This window comes from Sceloporus occidentalis, unplaced genomic scaffold (assembly GCF_023333645.1).
Source record: "Sceloporus occidentalis isolate IW3139 unplaced genomic scaffold, rSceOcc1.0.p SCAF_22, whole genome shotgun sequence".
Classification (NCBI taxonomy): domain Eukaryota; kingdom Metazoa; phylum Chordata; class Lepidosauria; order Squamata; family Phrynosomatidae; genus Sceloporus; species Sceloporus occidentalis.
In genome coordinates this window covers 3,550,793-3,573,267 of record NW_028317002.1, presented here as the reverse complement: position 1 = coordinate 3,573,267, position 22,475 = coordinate 3,550,793, and the positions used below count along the sequence as shown (strand labels likewise).

Here is a 22,475-nt window from a genome sequence, read left to right as displayed (position 1 = left end):
GTAGGGAGGGAGAGGGTAGATAGTGAGAAAGGGATAGATAGGTTGGGGGGGCCCTTAACAGATTCTCGCACCGGGGCCCAGAGCTTTCTAGTTACGCCCCTGAGCTGTGATGGGATCATTTTTCAAACTTTGTATCAAACTGTATCAAAAGTGATTCTGAAACAAAGTTTAAAAGGTGGTCTTATCACTATAGCAACCATTAGACTGATCCAGTCAGCAGGGACATTCCATTTGCTGCAAAGCCGATAAGAACACATTAAGAACCTGTATGTGCAGTTAACGAGGCCCCATGTCTTTGTATAAATAGGCTCATCTTTACTTGTAATGGTCCTCTAATTGAGAGGTACAGTGAGGCCTCTGTTGCTTTAGTGGACTTGTGCATGGCTTTGTAGGGGGAACTATATTAGACACTGGGGTATGACTTCATATCTTGTCAAACTCATTGCTACTGAAATAAACAAGGAAGAGGAAAAGACCATCTGTACCAATCACTCAAACAACCTCCATCAATCAGTCTACCTTGTATAACTACTACTACTACTTTGAACCTGGTTTCATCGGTGCCTCTTTGAGACCACATTTGCTCCACCACTTTTGGCTGGTGTCTCCAACATAATTTTAATTGTTAAAGGCACAAGGAGAATATCAAAATGAACCTGTTTCGGCAGAGGAAGGCCAGCAGCTGTGCATGTTGGGTTTATCTGTGTCTTTTCTATTAAACGCTGTTTTTTGTTTTTTTTAAATTGTCCAGGACAATATACTATTTTCATATTGTTAAGTAGTGCCACCTAGAGGAAGAAGTATCCCGAGTTGCATTTCTGTCTGATTTGAATTATTCAATGTTATTTATTTTGTTTTGTTTTGGTCTGTTCTGGTGAGTGTGTCATATAAGAATACACAAGAAAAATAACATTTTTTTTTATAAAACAATATTAATCATATGGCTATAGTAATACAAAAGTGGCCTGCGACCAATGCAAATATGACTTAATTTCTTAGCATTTATAACCCAAAATTGTATAATTTTCAATAGTTTTCACATGACATTTTTTAGTATTTGGCTATTTTTTTTTCCACACTTCTCATACTTTTCTAACCCTTATTAATGGGAATTCTTTCTTCTTAACCACAGGGTGCTCCAGAGAGTGTAATTGAGCGTTGCAATTATGTGCGTGTGGGCACCAACAAGCTACCTTTGACTCCATCAGCCAGAGAAAAAATTATGTCAAAAATTCGTGACTGGGGCACAGGCATGGACACTCTTCGGTGTCTGGCACTGGCGACACGTGATGTGCCATCAAAATTGGAAGACATGCAGTTGGAGGATTCTTCCAAGTTCATCAATTACGAGGTAAGACAGCCACTGTAGAAGGAGGCACGACATCATGCTACTGCCGTAGATCAAAACAAACTATTGTGTTCTTTTCCGTAGACAAACCTGACATTTGTTGGATGTGTTGGGATGCTGGACCCTCCCCGTAAAGAAGTCACTACTTCTATTGAGTTGTGTAAGAAAGCTGGCATCAAAGTGATTATGATAACTGGAGACAATAAAGGTACAGCAATAGCCATTTGCCGAAAGATTGGGATCTTTTCAGACTCTGAAGATATAACAGACAAAGCATACACAGGGAGGGAGTTTGATGACCTTCCATTAGAAAAACAGCGTGAGGCTTGCCAGAATGCCCGTTGTTTTGCTCGTGTGGAACCAGCCCACAAGTCCAAGATAGTGGAGTATCTGCAATCTTTGCATGAAATTACTGCCATGGTAAGATTCCTGCTGTTTAACATGCCACCTTGATATATTCATTGGCATGTATTGGAATAAGACATTTGTTTCTTCTTCTCTAGACAGGTGATGGAGTAAATGATGCTCCTGCATTGAAGAAAGCTGAAATAGGAATTGCTATGGGTTCAGGGACTGCAGTGGCAAAGTCTGCTGCAGAAATGGTCCTGTCTGATGACAACTTCTCTACTATTGTGTCAGCAGTTGAAGAGGGAAGAGCAATTTACAACAATATGAAGCAGTTTATTCGTTACCTTATTTCTTCCAATGTGGGCGAAGTTGTTTGGTGAGATTTTACAAAAGTGTAACGATTCATTATTTTTCTCATCCTATCACTCGTGTGTTCTCTATAGCAGCAAAGACAATGATTAGGAAAGCAATGTAATCTAGTTTGTCATAGGTGTAAATACCAGGTATTTAGGGGATGCCTCTAAGTCTATGTGCAAAAGCTATAGTGTCTACAAGCAGTAATGTATTTACCTTAAGGGTCGCCCTAGTGTCCCCAGTTGCCTCTTCCTCTATGTTTGGTGCCTGTGTACGTTTAAGAAAAGGGGCACCGGAATATGGTGCCTAATAATGAAGTCTATGAAGGTTGTGCTGTGCTGGCACAGCTTCCACAGTATAAATAGGCCAGTTGGGGAGATCAAAGATCACCACTGTAACTGGCCCTTGAGCAACAGGCCTCCGGAGGGCTTGATCACTCAAGAGGATGGTCTACCCCCTGGTTTTGTACCAGGGTACCTGCTGCCCTAGGCCCAGTCAACCTAGGCGAGGACACATAACTGCCTACAAGTTCCCATGTTCTTAGTCAGCAGCATACCTCTCAGGGTGAAGGGGCAGATTCTCAGGGTTACATAGTCTGTAGCTGACTCTATCTTATTCAACACTAATATCTAAGACTCTCAATTGGTGCTTTTGCTACTAGTGTGCTGTGATTATATTCCCTGCTTGAATGCAGGTGACTCAACTCAATTTAAGTGTCTCTGTAAATAATGACAAGTCAAGGTTTCCATGAGTGCAGGTATTACAGCCTTTTGAGTAATACATTTAGTAGATCACTACATAGAATCTTCACAATGGTCTATTAAAAGGGTTCATATTTCAAAAGTCTTAGGGTCAGGTCATTAAGAAAGTTCCCAAGTATGGTCAGCGGTCAAACAACTTCTCAGGTGCTGCCTTACCAAACTAGCATGCTGCATTTTCTGATTTAAAAATAGTATTGGTCGTAAATATCCAAAAATACTTACAAAGATTTTTGTTTGTAAAGGAATGAAGTGGGACCAGGTAAACATTTTGACCCATGTTTATTTATTACTTATGCAGATACGTTGTGAAAAGGAACCTGTAGTATTTTTGGAGTTTGAGTAAACACATGATGATATTGTTTACCACAGTTCTGTCTATTTCGATATTTTATTGAATAAGCATCAATGGTTTTTGGTATAGTTTGTAATACTCTGATTGCCTGTGGCGACAGTTATTTTTTGGATGAAGTTGGAAAGATCACCAACTTGTGTTCGGTTAAAAAAAAAAATAAGCCATGCACTTAATAAACATCTCGTTACTGGAGAACTTGAGTGCAGAATTTACATTTTTGCTGGTATCTTGCTAATGAAAGATCAAACATGACTTTTTGAAAAAGGCAATGCTCTGACGGGTACCTCTTTGCATTTATTTGGGTTTACTTGGTTGTTAAACATGTTCTTTTAAGGTCAAAATTGTGTTAAATAGGGAAATGTTTTTAATTACAGCATCTTCTTAACTGCTATTCTTGGCCTACCCGAAGCCCTTATCCCTGTTCAGTTACTTTGGGTGAACCTTGTGACTGATGGGTTGCCTGCCACTGCTTTGGGATTCAATCCTCCAGACCTGGACATCATGGAGAAACTTCCACGGAATCCAAGGGAGCCTCTTATTAGTGGCTGGCTCTTTTTCAGATATCTTGCGATTGGAGGTATTGCTTTAAACTTTGACAAATCATTGAAATTCAAAATGCATTTATTCATTCATTTACTCCTTCTCCGTTCTCTCTCAAAAAAGGAGGGCAGGAGGTGAGAATCACCTTTAGCATATCTCAGGGAGTGCAAACACTCTTTGTATCTCTCTACTTCGCCACATCTTCAGTTTCGACCCTCCAAAAATACTGTTGACTAAAGTTTAAGTTATGAAATGCATTCAGTCAGGTTATGTTAACATAGATGAGGTGCAGAATCCTCATGTTCATATTGGAACTGAATAATATACATTTAATGTGTGTCTGCTGTGAAAATCTACTCATCATTTTTTATCTCTATTCTTTATTTGCAGTGTACGTAGGGTTGGCCACCGTGGGAGCAGCAACATGGTGGTTCCTATACGATGAAGATGGACCACATGTCACGTTTCATCAGCTGGTATGTTACGAGGGCATAGTGTTTCCACAATGTATAATTTTGGTCTCAGTACTTGGGGCAGTGAAAAATTCTTTACTTACTTACTAACTTACTAATAACTGGGATTATCTGTTAACCCATACTTCCATACAGAAACTAGGAGACACATCCAGCATTGTGTCTTAAATCACCAAATATTCCTACTACCCAGGTGAACCTGGCAGCGCCTGTTTCATTTGTATTGGGGGGTATTGCAGTTTACCTCCTCTACAAGAAATGGCTGGGTACTCTGATTTCACATGGATCCACCATAACACACTGGGATGTACTTGAGCACTCTTAAGATGGTGTATCTACATCACTACAGCACATATCATTTTTAGAAATCTATGAGCATAGAGTTGTTATCTCTGATTATCTGCCACTTGTTTAATGATTTCAAAACAAAAGGCTGTATAAAACAGCAAGAGACCCAATGTCTCCTGAGTATGAAAGATGGAGCAATGAAGCAGTGATACAATAAATGTTTTTTCTTTTTCTTTTTTCCAGCGACACTTTATGAAGTGTACCAGTGATAATCCAGTCTTTGAAGGTATTGACTGTGAAGTGTTCGAATCCCGTTACCCTACCACTATGGCCCTCTCAGTGCTTGTGACCATTGAGATGTGCAATGCCCTAAACAGGTAGGCAGCACATAGGATTGTTTAAAGGATGTAGTTTTGACTCTAGGTTTAAAACTTGTTGTCTTGTTGTTCATTGTTTAGATTTAAGATTTCTGTAAAGCCACATAAAGCAAAAATATAGATTATTATAAGACAAGGTTTTGTTCAGTGCAAATGCTCTGAAAAATACCCCTTGTCTTTTATATTCGAGGTTGTGGTTGGGGTATAAGGCATATCTGGGGGCAGAGTGGCATATAGGGGGTATAAGGCATATCAGGGGCAGCGTGACATATGGGGGGCAAAGTGGCATATCAGGGAGGCAGAGTGGTATATAGGTAGTATACGGCATATCTGGTGCAGAGTGGCATATAGGGGGTGTAAAGCATATCTGGGGCAGAGTGGCATATAGGGGGGTATAAGGCATTTCTGGAGGCAGAGTGACATATAGGGGGGTATAAGGCATATCGGGGGGCAGAGTGGCATATAGAGGGGTATAAGGCATATCAGCGGGGCAGAGTGGCATATAGGAGGGTATAAGCCATATCTGGGGGGGCAGAGTGGCAAATAAAAGGAAATTTTAAAAAATGCATTTTTCTCTAATAGTTTTTATTAAATGTGAAAAATGTAAGTTAATATTTACTAATAACTTTTTCTTATAGGGTAGTCTTATATTCAGGCTTTATCATTGGCTAAATTATATATCACTTTAATCTTTCAATACTGTATTTTCTGAACTATAAGTTATGTGTTTCTTAGGAATTAAAGTATCTTAAATTCTTTTTACTTTGTGATACACAGCCTTAGCAGTTTTCAGAAATTATCATGGTTGTCCTTGCAGTACTTCCAGGCCCGGACTTGGACAAAAAATAGGCCCGGGCATTTAAGACTGAGCAGCCAATTTTTTTTTGTTTGTTTGTTTTTTTTGTTAAACCAAATTCTGATAAATTTAATGTAAAATTTCTTGTTGTCTATTAGTTATATTTCAGCATGCTTTTGTCACTGTAATCAATTAGCATTACATAAATATATAATAAATGAATCATAATGTCATGCAATTTATAAAGTGCTATATCTTTAATGAAAGATTGAAAACAGTAACTAATCTTTGACCATTTAGTTGGTACTTAGAAAGAGGTAGACACTTTGAAAAACAAACCAAACTTTCACTTAGAAACTAAGCCTTGTTTACTGACACCCGAACACACACATTAGGACAGGCTCTGCCACACGGACACCCAGACACAGGTTCTTCAGCACCGACATCCAAACACACACCAGTACATGCTCTGCCACACTGATACCCAGACACACACACACCAGGACAGGCTCTGCCACACCAACACCCATACACACACACACACACACACACACCAGGACAGGCTCTGTCACACCAACACCCATACACACACACCAGGACAGGCTCTGCTACATTGACACCCACACACACACACCAGGTCAGACTCTGCCACACCGACACCCAAACACACACACACACCAGGACAGGCTCTGCCACACCGACACCCACACACACACAACAGGACAGGCTCTGCCACACCGACACCCAAACACACACACAACAGGACAGGCTCTGCCACACCGACACCCAAACACACACACAACAGGACAGGCTCTGCCACACTGACACCCAAACACAAACACCAGAACAGGTTCTTCAACACCAACATCCAAACACACACACCAGGACAGGCTCTGCCACACCGACACCCAAACACACACACCAGGACAGGCTCTGCCACACTGACACCCAGACACACACACCAGGACAGGCTCTGCCCCACCGACACCCAAACACACACACCAGGACAGGCTCTGCCACACCGACACCCAAACACACACACCAGGACAGGCTCTGCTACACTGACACCCACACACACACACCAGGACAGGCTCTGCCACACCGACACCCAAACACACACACACCAGGACAGGCTCTGCCACACCGACACCCAAACACACACACACAACAGGACAGGCTCTGCCACACTGACACCCAAACACGAACACCAGGACAGGATCTGCCACACTGACGCCCGCATCCGGAGGGTTTCCATGGACGGTTTCACTTTGGTATTGATTTATGTGATGGTCGCTGCCCCCCAAACAGCCTGCCTGTGGCATCTTTGCCCCCCCTACACACCCATGCTTTCACACACACACATTCATTCACTCGTTCACAAATATTTATTCACTAATTTACATATAATCATTCACTCATTCAGATATTCATTCATACATTGATACTCATTACTTCTCTCATTCAGATACTCATTTACATATACTCATTCACAAACATTAATTCACTCACTGCTTCACAGATTCACTCAATCTCACATACTCCTTCATACAGCCTCCCTCACCCCCTTACCTGCGAACAACCTGTTCTACTGCACAGGGGAAGCAGACGTGCAGCAGGGTCAAGTGACATACGTAACGTGACTCCGTTGGATTCCTGTGTCCCCCTGGCGGTAGAAGAGACGCTGCTCGCGCGCGTCTGCCAGGTAAGTAGCGGCAGCCCGCTACTAGAGTGGAGGCCTGATCGCAGTTGCTGCGGGCTTAAGGGGCAGGCCCTGTGTTAAGGACAGCCGTAGAGGCCGCATAGGCCCAGTCAGTCTAGTTCTGACTGGGCCTATTTTAAGGTAGGGGCCTGGAGCTGCAGCTCCATCAGCCCCTAGGTCCATCCGGCCTGAGTACTTCTGTAGGTTTTAAAAGAGAGCTATTGACAGTTTACACTGACACACAGTTTGGCACTAAAAATATGTGACAAGACTATATCTGGTTTTATCTCTGGCCAAACTTAGCAGACACGAATAGATATGAACTGACCTTTTTGCCAGCTTGTAATCAGGACCATTATGTATTCAATAACAAATGTCAATAAATAAAATTAATTCATGTTCAACTAGACATTTCAGGAAATACATAATAACCTCTTTGTAATTTAATGTAAATCTTAATAATTTCCCCCTAATTGTAGTATCTTGATCACATAAAAAGTATATTTTTTAGAGACTGGTCTTTCACTCCAAAGATAATTTGGAATTTTCTAGGATCATCTAAAAACATTTTATTTTGCCATTTATGGATATTTTTGGAGCTCATGATACTGACGTCCAAATTTTTAATAGCATTAAAAAGAAGTCAAGAGAGGAACATACTTGTAGCTCCATAAGTTTGAATATATGTTTCTTCCATGGGAAAGTATAGTGACAGACCTTCAATAAATCCGAATTTAATTTGTTCGATAGTACATTAGTCTATTAAAGGTTACAGTCCACATAGCACATAAAGCACCTTCATAATGTTTCAGGTTCTCTATAAAGATGTATTTGTTATGACCTTACATGAAAATTAGTGTTTTTCATACACTAATTGTGAAGTACTAAATATACTATTACTAAATATAAATATACTATTACATTAAAAATATTAGGAGACCATGTTTTAGGTATAATTTAAATAGTAATTTGTCTTGAAACCTTTAATAATATGTCTGCAAAAAAAAGTATCCCAGGGCTACTGCATGTGAGTGAACATTATCACCGCAAGGAGTGCTTTGTGTGGGGTAGAAGATTAGACCCATTCAATGTAGTAGAGGCAAGGTGTAAATTCATAAAATGTACAGTGATATGGGTAGGTGCTCAGTAAAGACTTTGCAACTAAAGCCTGCGTTCCTGTGCTTTATTTATAATTTCAGTCATAGCTAAATGTTTATCAATCATTCTGTTTAATCTCTACAGCTTGTCTGAAAATCAGTCATTATTAAGAATGCCTCCATGGCTTAATATTTGGCTTCTTGGAGCCATTATTATGTCTATGGCGCTGCACTTCCTGATCCTCCATGTAAAACCCATGCCAGTAAGTATTATAAAGCTAAAAATGTTGCGTAATTTGAGAAATTTATGCTGTTAGAGATGATTTAACTATGTGAACACTTGTTTGGATATTCATATAGTTGGCCTATGTGCTTCCAAAAAATATTTCTTGACCAGGGATGATTATAATCAGGGCAAATCCAGGTCAGCAGACATGTTTTGTAGCGACAGGCTAGGCAGAGTAGCAGTTGAACATTAATGTCTGCCCCATAGACTGTGCTTGAATATGACCAGGCTAGATGTCTTCATATACTGTAGTTGCTAACATGCCTCAGACTTTAGTAAGTTAGAAAGAGGCAAGAGGAGGACATGCAACAAGGTAGGCAGCCCTAATAAATGTGACGGTGACCTGGTAAAATCTTGATTTTGACAATCAATTCTGGTCAGGCCCAGTTCTGTAACTGAACTAAGTTGTTCTGTATTTCCACTGATGCTACTTATCTATGCTATGAAAAACTTACTTATCTTAGCTATGAAAAACTTAAGCAACACATTTTAAGATCATAAATATGTTGCCGAGGACTTCAGTGGTCATAACTTACTGCATAGTTAATGTAGGAGTTTGCCATGAGTTTTACACCATATATTAACATAGGATATAGAGTTAGAAATGTGTTCTCCATGTGAGGATGTAGTGTTGTCTTAAAAATGTGGAGTTAACTTTTTTTAACATTTTTTTGCATTCTGCAGCTAATCTTCCAAGTGACTCCCCTGAGCTTCTCACAGTGGGTGGTAGTACTGAAAATGTCCCTGCCTGTTATCTTGCTTGATGAAGGTCTTAAATATATTTCTCGGCATCATCTACATGGTAAAAAAATACCTGCTTTACTTCTGGATATTTAAGCTTGCCACTGTGACATGAACATTCTTTTTTGATTCACATTTATTGAAACCACATTGAATTGAAACAACAAACACGCATTGCAGTATCCATTGTAAATAGGCTTATTTATTTGTGATACAGCTTTGGGCTGTACATAACTACATGCTCTTATTCCGACTCTCTTCTTATTGCTATTAAAGTGCATTTTACATTTCAGTATATAATATACCTAGATGTCCTCAAACAGGTTCACGGTGCTAACCATGTCCATGCTCACACACTTATAGACACACATTTATGCTCACGCGCAAACACTTCTACACTCTAACGTAAACACAGTCATACATGCATACTGCATTTAATGCGAGGTTAAGGGACGCAACCCCTGGGTTCCAATGTGAACCCCCCCCTGATAATAGGCACCTACGGTGGACTGCCCTACCCAAGTAGGGTGCACGTCTGCAAAAAGGCAGAGCTTCCGGGCACACCCTGATTATCCTTAATTAACTACATAGAGTAGAGAAAAAGGAAGGACACCCACTGGCATTACTATATGCTTATTTTTAATGTTTAAGGTCACTGTGTAAGCTAAAATTTACTGTATAAAAGATGGAGCAGCTCCTGACTGCAGCTGTTAGGGCGATCTGCCCAGAGCAGTTTAACAGTATCAAAGTATTCGACATGAATATCCCTGGTTCTTCTTATCTAAATTATTATGTTAAAAAGATCACAGAACTGATAATTACCTTTCTCTTTGCCATTTTGGGGACATTTGACTAGATTGGTTACAGGTGTGACTAAATATTGTATAGAAAAATCTGTATACCCATAAATGTCCCGTAATTTTTTTTCATAATTGCAGGTCTTGAAGTCACATATTTTTGAATCTGATGTCATACCACCTTTTCCTTTCAGCAAATATTTTATTTAAAAAAACATGTAAACTGTTGTTTTACTAATAAATAGTTGATGATTTAGACAATATATTTTCATATACCTCCCAATGGTTAGGAAGCCGACATCTGTGCAGATGACAAGTTAATCCATTTACTAAGAGTGGTGTAGTCAGAGTAGCAACATTTATTATCAAAACAGTTTCGTTAAACCCCCTCTGTATTTACAAAACCATTTACTTAACAGTCTGCTCTTTTATCAATTTGCCACTAGATGCTGCTAAAACCTTGCACACTGAATAAGTTAATTCATCTGGTACTAGATAAATTAACCTCTTAGTTTTGTTATTCATCTAATTGAACTTGGGTAATTAGGCCCCATGGGTACAGTCTGGACAAATCAGTATGACTGCCATGCTGCTATCCATGATGTTGCTTTAATGGAGAAGCATTTTACAAAACATTTCAAAAGATGTTGTGATCAGCTGTACAAACTCAATTTTTCTCTTTCTTTTTTTTGCTTATCTACATGGATATCTTATACCATTTTACCAATTCAATGTTCGGAATATGAAGGCCTATTGAAGACAGTTGAACAGTCCTGGAATGGGACAGCTCCAGTGAACTCCTACAAGAGTCAAGAACAAGCTGGGTTGGTGTTCTGCTTTACATCTTTTTTTATTAATATTTGTGTGTGCAAGAGAGTAGGTTATGCTATCTCATTAATAACATAGGTATATATATATACATTACTGTTCAAATGTTTGGGGTTGCTTAGCTGTTTGGGACATTTCTAGCTGTATTAACATAATTGCAAATTGGTTTTTTAATGATCAATTTGCCGTTTAAACTTGCATAAGCGAACACAACGTGCCATTGGAACACAGGAGTGATGGTCACTGATAAAGGGCCTCTATATGCCTATGAAGATATTCATCCAATGTCGACTGCTTCCATGTCCCTGTCTCTTTCCAAGCAGCGCCACTTCTTCTCTTGTGTCTTCTTGTTCTTCTTTCGCCTTTCTTCTCCACGAACCAGGCTTCCTGGGGCACTTCTGGAGGAACAGACAGTCCCCGCGACTCTGCTCTTTTCTGAAAGTACTCAGATAGGCCAGAATAATGCGTCTTCATTATTCTGGCCAAAAGAGCGGAACCACGGGGACAGCCGCACCATGTTCCTCAGGGGAGAGGGTGTGCCCTGAAGCCCTGACCTTTTGCAGAAGCACTCTGAGAGGCCTGGTTTACAGAGAAGCAGACAAAAACAAGAAAAAAAACAGGGAGAAGCGGATGGAGAAAGAAGACAAAGGCAAGAGAAAAAACTGAGCTGCGGGAAAGGAGACAGGGACACTGTTATCAGAGAAGGTAGGGAGACATTTAGAGAAAGTCTGAGAGAGTGAGATTGTGAGAGGGTGTGAGTAAGAATTTGTGAAATTGTGTCTTTACATTTTAAAGTGTACAGGTTGCCAAATATAGGATCCACCCGGAGTGCCAAATACTCTAGATACACCCCTGATTTTGTACAGTCATATTTGTGAAATCTCCAATTTAACTTGCCCAAAACCGTTGCTTACATGCTTATAAAGACAAAAAAATGTCACAAGGTGTGACTGTCAACAGGAATGTTTCTCTGGTTACTACACTGACCCAGAAAATATAGAATTTTCCAAAATGAAGCACTGTGGCTGTTATGTGAGGCTTTTGCTCATATCTGTGGACTCTACTAATGAAGAGCCCCTCCCCTATCCACAGTTAGTCCCACCCCTGTTTGTGTCTTGCCCCACCCACTGCAATCGGCTCAACAAGATAAGGGAGTGCTCCGGGGGTTCCCATATATGCTCATCATCTTCCAGTTTTTGAGTAGGCATTGGTGGTGGCCTTTTTGTCTGAGGGTCTGAAATACTGTATTATAGTAAGTTTTCATTTAGAGCCATTATTGTTTGCCTGGATAATAACCACTCCAGGTATGGCACTAACATCTTCAATTTTTTTAGAATTGAGCAAAACCCTTTTAAATATAGCACAACTCATTTAGTGAGGCAAATGCATGCTACTAAAATAAAATCCAAACTGTTGCTTATTGCACTTTGTAGTGCTAAGTGTCAGCATTTCACCTAATGAATTGCTCCCTGGCCAAGCCACATTCCTGCCAACGAAGGGCAGTTAATTAATCTAAATTTTCCATAGCTCTCATAGCGATCACTAGGTAGCAAGGACTGTGTTTTCCATTGTCGTGAGTAATGCATAATAGGTCTTGTAAGGCAGAGTAGCTCAGTAAAAGTAAACCTGGATGTCTGTTTTCAGCCTCCTAAAATGGCAAGAAGTTCCAGCACAGTGATTAATAAACTGACAGGATGAAGGCTGTAAAGAGTAGGAGGCATTACAAACTGGCATGCTCTTGCCAGATTTCCAGGAACAGATGAATAGTAAACATTTATTGGTGACCCTGCATTACACAGCACGTAGACCACCTAAAAGCAGCTTAACAATGAGACCATATCTTTAAAGTATTTATCAGACATTTTTATTTAGTGTACATGAGTACCCTATACCACTGGAGTATTGGCTGTGCCAATAATTTTAGGATGCAAACAAGTTTAAAAAAAAAAAAGAGAAATATCCAAAATGTAATTTGTGTCATCGTCTTTGTTTCATACTATTTATATAGCTTCAACACTTTACTTTGCTTTACATAATTAATCACGAAGGGTCAATGCCAAAGAATGTCCTGCTTGCAAGTTCTCAAGCATGTATGTCATTATATACTTGCACAGAAAATGACAAACTAACGAAAAAAAGTCATAACTAGCTTCTCCACAAGGTCACTTTTTACTTGAAGGCTAATGTCCCTTAGGTTGCTAGTAGAGTTACACATAAGTTGATCCTGATAGTAAAAGGGTGATCTTTGATTTCGGATGTCCTGTTGCTACACTTGACCACTGTGAAAAAGGGTTAATGGTGTGCCTCCTACATCCTGACTGGGAGATCTGGATAAAGCTACGGTGACCCATGCAATTATGCCATTGACAAGTACTGAAATTCTTTCCATCTACAATTATAATCATTTTCATTTACAGACTCTCCCCACCGTACTTTTCTCGCATGGATTCATTTGGATTGGCATAATTTTTACAGCCCATGTTTTAAGTTTAAATTAATGTAATTTTTTCCTCTTGTCTTGATTTCCTGTATCTTACATTTTGTCCTTTATTTTCCTTTTTAGGAGGAAACGAATTATACAGAACCCAGACAACAACATTTCAAAATAACAAAACTCTTAGATCTTTTTCCAACTAAATCTCCTGCACGTTTGAAAACCTGAAGTTGACAGCAGGACCTCTCCCACTATCAGATATATGTGGGTGAAAAGCATAAAAAAACAAACAAAAAAAATGTTACTGAAATATTTGTTTGTAGCTTTTTTCTGTACATACAGGTGCAATAACCGGACGGCTGAAATGTGGTTAGGGGATTACAACTAATTTTAAATGGTTTGTTTAGGTTTTAAATGTGCAAGCTCATGATAATTCAAGGACCTATAACTTGATGTGTCTATGCGTGAAGACCTATACAGAAAACCAGGCAACATCCAGTGTGCTTTCTTTATTGCTGTGTGGTTCCATTGTTACTGAGTAACAAACAGACTTCCTGTTATTTTAGGTCAACACACTTGGAAACTAAGATCTTGCAGCTGTCACATTTACTTCTTTTCCAAAATATTTTAGATGCCAATACCAAAATGTGTGCTCTGGGACATGAGCTGTCAGATCTACTTCTTCTACAGTGTAGAGTTGACAATGACATATGCCATGTGTTGGTCCAAGTCCCTTCTTGGTTTAAAATGTCAAAACCTTCTAGAGGTATAAGGGTGTCTGTAGAGGTGCTGATCTTATACATTTCATCTTGACAACACACACACGTATTGTTGGGCACGTCTTGGTTAACTCATTGCCATGTTAAAAATTAATCAGTTGTACGTTTCTATTCGCAAGCTTAGAATACAGGCTCATGTTTACCAAAGAGTCAATGTGCATTAATTTGGGTGGGGAATCAGGGCAAATATAGTTAAACATATAAAACCATAAAACATATGGGTGCCGATACATCTACTGTATAAACGTGTGCTATTATTTGCCCATGTTTTGTAGCCTGGGTAAATTGCTACATTGGGATGTCTCCTCTGTAACCTTCTATCTATTAATCTTCTATAACTAGAACAAATTCTCCCACAGAGTATGACAGAATACCTAAAAATTCAGGGCCAGACTTTACACCATTAAATGGGATTCTTCCACTAAGGATTGATGTAGTAAGAGTGACTCTTCGATGGAAACTTATAGAATGTTTCTATTTACTGCTTCACTTGTAGTACTTTAGACCTAAATTACCCTTAGTGTCATTCAGTATTTTTGCTTGGCTTTTTTGATTGAGTGTATAAATACTTGAGATTGAATTTACAAAACTCGGTCAAGCCTCAGTTCAATTTGAGACCAGATCAAGTGTAAATTCAAACTCCTGTATCTGGGTCTTCTGCCAGCAAATGTACATTTCAAATCATGGTATAATATGATTTCTCAAATGACTAGCCATAATACAGGCAGACTCTCCCCAAAATACTTGAATATCAAATAGGTAAAACTTAATTGGCAGGCCAGCATGTTCATATTGTTGCCAAGTTCCTGAGAGTAATTTTCGGCTCACCAAATTTTTAGGTGGCGTTATTTTTGTTTTAAACTCAAAACTATGTTATACTCCTTTATGACTGGTTAAGAAATCTGTCAACCCTATTAAATCTCTCATACGTGGCTACTTGTTCCTGCAGCAACACCCATTATCTGTTCTAGAAGGGGAGTAGTGAAATGTGGCTGGTTACTCAAACAAATCTTATTTATCTCTTGGAAGATAAATCCTCACTTCAAGTTATTGTGTTTTAATTTATGTTGATATCAACTACTGTAAACATTTAAAGTCTACTTTGCTGTATGCATTTTGCATTAATGTATTGGTGATAAGAGATGTGGAGGAAATTTACATTAATTAATGGTAGAATAAAGATTGCCTGTAACGGAATTAGTAATAAGTAAATAACCCTTTTTATGGTTGAATAGGTCTAAAGACCTATAGTCTCCATTAAACCAGAGAGCTCTGATTTAAGTAAATCATTCAAAAGATTTTGAGCTGCATTAATGTACCAGTAAATAAAAAAAAAAAAAAAATTCTGTCTGCATATGTAGACCTTCATGCAGCCACCTGACTTAATTCCTTTTATTGGGCCAACCCCAGAGGTCTCTTCTTCAAAAGAAAATCATCATCATCATCATCATCCTTATTCTGTGTTGGCCCATTCGAAGGTATAAACTTCATTAAATGGCTTCACCTTCTGTTGGACCAATACTTTATCTCTCTTTCTTACTATTCTGTGCTTAAAAGACGTCCCCTCCACAATTTGTGTACTGGAAAGCCACTATCTAACATAAAGTAGTATGCATGCACTATATGAGATGCCTCAGAGAGGTCCTACAATACTTTATATGTTAGTACCACTTGTTCATACTGCTCAGCGCACAGACTGTGCTGTATGTGCTCTGCGGGGGAAGTCCATCTCTTTATACTGTGCGCACAGCAGATGGGAGCTAATAGCTTGGCCAAACAACTTTGGAACCATGAGAAATAGTGCTTGCTTACTAGTTTAAAAAACATGGAAATATCTCTTATGTTTTATATTTGACATTACTTCATCTAAATACCATTACATTGTTAAAGGTAAAACATTTAAAAGGAAAAATGTCAGATACCACACTAAACAAAAAATTATGTTACACAATTGGACTATTGAATAGCTCATGTGAGTGTCCAGCAGAATACTTGTCAACCCTATGCAGCTTCAAAAGGAAAAATAATTATAATTATTTCCCCTGCCACCTGAAATATTTTAATATATTACATTAGAGTTTGTTGGGTACATAATATTTTAAGTATATATATATTTTTTTTTCCTTAACTTTATTTAAAGTTTGGTTTTCATTTCATAACAATTAAGTGAACCGAGCTGGCATGGTTTGGCAAAGCTTTTGTGGCAATAATACAGTTCTGCAAAATATATACTTGTTAGAGACATATTGTGATATGGCAGTTACCCCAATGTTCTAAAAATACTGAAAAAGTAACGTTATATATACTTGTGACATCTCAAAATTTTAGAATTCAAAAAACACATAGCTAAGAAAAGGGAAGCTAGAAGAATGTCTAGACATTGTTTACGTAAAGAAAAAATATCGACTTTCTATCTGCTTTGCCACCCTATTCAACGTATATTTAATTAGTCAGTGACCCAAAGGAATGCATTCATTAGTTATACTACTGAACAGATTCACCGTACAGAAAAAAATGCAAAATATGTTACTGTAATTAATAATATATACTGTATTTAAAATGCTGAGATAATTTACATGACACCTTGTAAAAATAGCAACAGAAAAAATACTATGTTTCTATGCTACAGAAATGTATTTCTATTTTAGAGTGGAATTATGATTTTTTGTTTTTAATATATTTGTATAAGACTGAGTTGGCATATTAAAGTGTGACAAAATTTATTCTGGGAAGGGTTAAATAATTGTTTTTATTACATATACACTGATCACGTGCATTGATATCACATTTCCGAGATAGAGATTTTGGGCTTGGAAGGGCAGTTTGATAAGGAAACCAATGAAATTGAATTACTGGCACAATGCAGTATCACTGCTGGTTGATGTCTTTTTTTAATCCACGTTGCTCTCATTCTGTAATGTACACCACATAAAATCTAGTCTTTGGATTTCTTTGTTTTCTTCTTTTGTAAATACTTTTATGTTTTGTAAGAATTATTAGTGGAAAACTGATCTTCTTTTCAGGGACAACCAGTAACACCGAGTCATTCAATCCCTTGATCATTAACAATGATTTTTTAGCAGTCTTGAGCAACTTTCTTGCCAGATAGGTTGTAAAGAATGTTGGCATTTCGATAACACAATCTAAATTGTTTGTAACTTGGATTTGTTGTGCTTTGAGGAATCTTAACAAACCATTAATAGTCTGCCGCTTCTTATTAAATAAGGGTAAGCAGCAATACAATAACCTTTCAATGAACATTAAGTGTGTTAGAGATGCAAAGTTTCAACTATATATGCATTATAAATCCCAGTGAACTTCTGAAGAGGTTAGGAGGTCATCTATAATGGTTGTGTGTGTGTGTGTGTGTGTGTGTATGTATGTGTGTGTATATATATATATATATATATATATATATATATATATAATCACATATTAAATTAGATTTCTTGAAAGTTATCTCAACTGAGCAATGTATTCATCACACCCTTCGGTAGACATTTACGATATAACTTATAAGTCATTATATATATATATATATATATATATATATATATATATATATATATATAGTTCGAAATGTATTTTCAATATATGTTTGTTGAAGCAAGCAATGGTTTACAAAGGAGATATTTACCATGGAGTGTGATACATGTTGTTTTCATTTTTAAATGGCCTAACCAGGGCCTAATAGTAATGTTGCTTTCTACTGAGTTTTACTGATTTTGCACAATACTGGTGTGTTATGGACAGACTGCTAACATTGATTTGGCAGATTTTGACATCTTTTTTTATTTAGCTAGTATGATAGCAGAACAGGCAGTCTGTGTTTTACACCCAGTAGCATTTGTGAGATGACATTAAAGAAACTCTGAAAATGTCAGCAGGCATTAATGACGTTGGAATAATTCAGGTTATGATTCATGAATTTAGAGAAAATTAAGTAGCTGACTTGGCTATCCTTTCAGAGGGTGTCTCTTGTGGTTTTAAGTAACAGTAACAATCCTAGTTGTAGAAATAATAAAGTAGTGTTCACCTAAACTGACACTTCTCAGCATGACTAAGGCTTTCACATAGGTTCATCATTGAGCCGTAAAAGCACCGCTGTTTGATATTCAGGTTTATGCAACACATGTCATACGTGTGGATACTGATATCACTTTGTATAACATCTGCTGGAAAAAGAAAGCCCACATGCCAATGATTGTAGATACAAAGACCACTTGCACACCTAAACGCTTAAAAAGTGATTTCCTAGAAGAGGTAAATGCAGAACTGGGTAGGATGTAGGCAGACAATATTAGGGAAAAAAGGATTTGTTAAAAATGTTTGGGATAAGTTTAACCCTTGCGGCTTTTCAGCACTCCAAGTCTGCCTAGTGAGAAATCTGTTATCGTTTTGTATGAAAGGAGCATCCAATAAAATTGTGCGTACCAAAAAAGTAGATCCACACTGGTCACTTGAACTCACTGAAAGTTTATGATCATTTTGAATGCTGTTTCTCTGTTGTCCACATGTAGTATAGTAACCACAGTTTTATTTTAGCAAACTACTTTTAAAGGCCATACAAGGTCATTATAAAGCCAATAATACAGCTGTCTTAGTTGATAACATAAAGGACATCACTATCATCACTAACGATACAATTGGCCCATTATGATGCACCTATTCATTTTACATTATTGCTTCGTGCGTTGTATTTTGCTTTGTAACCAGTGAACCTTCAACTTGTAACATATGTTAAACATTGATACATTTAGATTAATGTCAGAATTTGTAATTTGCAGAGTCACTGTAAATTAGTACCCTGATAGCCATCGAAAGAAAATAAACCGGTTTGGTGAAGATGACACCTTTTATTAGCTAACTGATTTGCATTAGATTGCAAGTTTTTGAGATACTTAGGTCTCTTCAGGCATATTAAATATTATCATCATCAGGTATAATGTTAAGCTATGATAGAAGAAGAAGAAGAGACACAAGTGGTCTTGAAAGCTTGTATCTTTACCATGTTTTCTGGCTGTAATTGTTGTACTCTGTGTTTGTTTCTGGTTTTGTAAAGTGCAGCATTTTGTTTTCCACTGGGGTGATATTGGTTCTGCATTGATTGGAACACAGGTTTGGACATTTGTTTAAAAAAAAAAAAGTAATTTATACAAAATATTGTACAAGGTGTTACAAACAGTGTGTGTCATGTGAGGTGCTTCATAATGAGCTGGATATATTAATCAAATGTATTTTTAGAATAAAAGAAAACAAGGAATCCTATTTTAATATGAGAGATATTTTTCCACAAGATTCATTATGTTTCCTAAATGGTGTACCTCATCTACTTTAGTTAAATGACCACGTGGATTGCAATGCATTTCAGAGATTTCTATGTATGCACATGCCTTATGTGTGATCCACTTTGTTCACACAATGTTGAGTTGATTTGTATAATAATTAGTAAAAAAAAATGCAGGAATAAAAACAGTTGTGATGGATCATTGCAGAAATGGTGTTTGAGAGTTTTTGTTTAACTTTACTACATGTTTCTGTATATTTGGTAAAATAGAAATGGCATCAAAAAGGATTGACCATTGTGAACACGCAAACCATACATCACAAGGGTGGCATGAATGCTGCTGTTCCACCTACTTGGCTGAATTTACTACCTTTTCTACTTAATGCAGCATTCTTTGTTCTGACAAAATGTTCATATGCTTCTCAGATATAATTATATGTGCAGAACCCCATATATATAAAATATACATAAAATATAATGTAAAAACGTTTTTTGTTTCCTAAAAGGTACAATATAAAAACAGATTTTGGGACTAAAGAATAATTGCCAAACAGGTGGTTTATATGGTTCCCACAGATTTTGAATACCTAAAAGTATCTATCAGGCAAGACAATAGTAAGGGATATATTTAAGTATGCAGCTGCCATGGTAGCTGACATACTGCTTCTGTGCTTGTGCTGCTACACTGACTGCACACACTATCTTACTCACACTAACACTTACCTCAAGTGGGGCTTGAGCCTATTTTTTAGAGCAGCACACGGACACTGTGACCTCACTGAGTATGGCCTCTGTGAATTGGCCCTTGGGCCAGCCCTTCTTTGTGGGTTAAAGCTGCACTGACAACAATCGTGGGAGTAGGAGTCTAACTGTGGTCAAGCCCGCCAGTCTTGGCGGCCTAGCAACCCCTGGGACCACTTCCGTACAGACCTTACTAGCTTACTTCTGTGTTGCTCGACATTGTGCAAACAAAGTCTCTTGTACTGGCCAGTGGAAGCAGGAACCCAGCGGAGTCACATTATGTTATGCAACACTGCTGCGTTCCAGCTTCCCCTGGGCAGCAAAAGAGATGTTACTGGCATAGTGTGCAAGCAACACAAAGAAATCTGCAGGAGAATTAAGAGGGTGCAGGAGAGAATATGAATGAGTGAATCAATGAGTATGTGTGAATAAGTGAGTGTGGACATCTCATGTGGAGTAAAGCTATGGTAAGAATGAGGGAAGACTGCGCTGATTCTGACAGTCTCTTTGTAATCTGCAGATTCAGTGAGGTAAGTACTTTTCTTTTTTGGGACGATGTGATTGCATGCTAGGGAGTGCAGGGGTAGGGGCAAGCAAATGCTTTTCCAGGGTACAATCAATATTAAAGACCACCTTGGTGACTTCCATTTCCCTTTAAAATGTCCCAGACCTTTACGTATTAACACGTATTATTATTATTATTTTCTATGTGTGTCTAAAGCCAAAAGTATAATACCAGCTGCAACGTTATAGAAAGCTAAACATCTACAGCAGTATATAAATGTAATAGACATTACAGGGTAACATTATTACATACCTTCCTAGAACTGTTGTAGTGGTTTGTTAATGTAACTGATTTATAACGTAAAGTTATCTCATCCAGTAAAAAGAAGTGCTAACAATATAATTTGCAATAAATTATAGATGGTGTTCTGTACAGAGTAGTCTGTATAGTCATTCAGATTAGTTAGCACTAAGTCTGTTTTGACGTCTACATAATAAAGAGTGGATATTTCCATAAAAGGTCTCGCTTAATTAATTTTTCCACCGAAGTTCCATGGCCTATAACTAAGCGAGGCACATTGTCATTTCCTGCTTGTTTTATCCACAGTATTTGCATTTATCTCATTGTCTTCAGGAAACTTTTGATTAGCGAGATAAGATGGTATGAAAGCATATGTACATTTGTGCATTCGGGAGAACATGAAAATGAACATGAATGTTGTGTTTTCATTGATGAAACCGAAAAACAAATAAACCAATATGTCGTACACGAAGACAACACAAAGAATCTTTGTTCCTTCGTGTTAGTTAGTATATACTAGGCTAGCCTATAAATTAGGACAAAATCCCTAAATTTCTCCTAGCTAGTCTCCCTGGTCCCTTACCCCCATATAAGTCACTGTCTCTAGCATATCTTAAGTCTTCTGTAGTATAGTAGGGGTTAATACAGGAATATGTAAGAGCGACTCTATTGGTCACAGGCAGGGGGCTCATGTGGCATCAACCAATGAATAACAGCTGCCCTTTTCCCGTCACTCTAAATAATGAATGGAAAATGGCAGCTGCTCTTCATTGGTTAATGCCAGACGAGCCCCCTGCTAGTGACCAATAGAGTCTTAAGGACCCTTTAATCCAGCTGCCAAAGTCAGGACGTATACAAACGAAGATGGGAATGGCCGAATATTTGTAGAATACGAACCCGAAGACTTTGCCGGCGCCCAAGTCTATTGTACATGAGCTGATCCCGATACTCTGCAATTTTTGATGATTTTATTGTAGTGACTTGCTAATGGTAATGCTAATAACAAGCTAATAATAGTGCAATTTTGAATGCTCAGATATCATTAAAGGGGCACTGCAACCATCACATGCAAGTGATGCAAGTAGTTTCATTTTAGAGTGTTGTCTGTGTGGATAAATGTGTTCTGTGTGTCTGAGTTTGGTGTGTGGCAGAGTATTGTCTTTGAGAATGAGAATTATCTGTGTGGCTAACAGCATGTGTGTAAATTCACTTTATTTATTTCACCAATGAACAATGCTACCCTGCAGAGACCTGTTTCCCATACTCGGCTTCCTGCGCAGTCTGTGCAGGTTAAAGAACAGCACTCCCCAGCTCATAGATCTGCACAAAGCACTCAGTTTGGTG

General features: G+C 38.2%; 1 protein-coding gene across 1 annotated transcript in view; it reads left to right on the top strand.

The window, feature by feature from the left end:
* Positions 1–13,694, top strand: part of LOC149300898 (sarcoplasmic/endoplasmic reticulum calcium ATPase 3-like) — an 83,537-nt gene extending 69,843 nt beyond the window's left edge. The window contains exons 13-22 of the mRNA XM_089484437.1: positions 1,133–1,351; positions 1,433–1,768; positions 1,852–2,072; positions 3,538–3,740; positions 4,094–4,179; positions 4,708–4,841; positions 8,579–8,696; positions 9,404–9,521; positions 11,006–11,081; positions 13,649–13,694. Of these exons, the coding sequence (XP_089340563.1) occupies positions 1,133–1,351; positions 1,433–1,768; positions 1,852–2,072; positions 3,538–3,740; positions 4,094–4,179; positions 4,708–4,841; positions 8,579–8,696; positions 9,404–9,521; positions 11,006–11,081; positions 13,649–13,694 (1,557 nt within the window). The remainder of the gene's footprint in view (positions 1–1,132; positions 1,352–1,432; positions 1,769–1,851; positions 2,073–3,537; positions 3,741–4,093; positions 4,180–4,707; positions 4,842–8,578; positions 8,697–9,403; positions 9,522–11,005; positions 11,082–13,648) is intronic.
* The last annotated feature ends 8,781 nt before the right edge of the window (positions 13,695–22,475 follow it).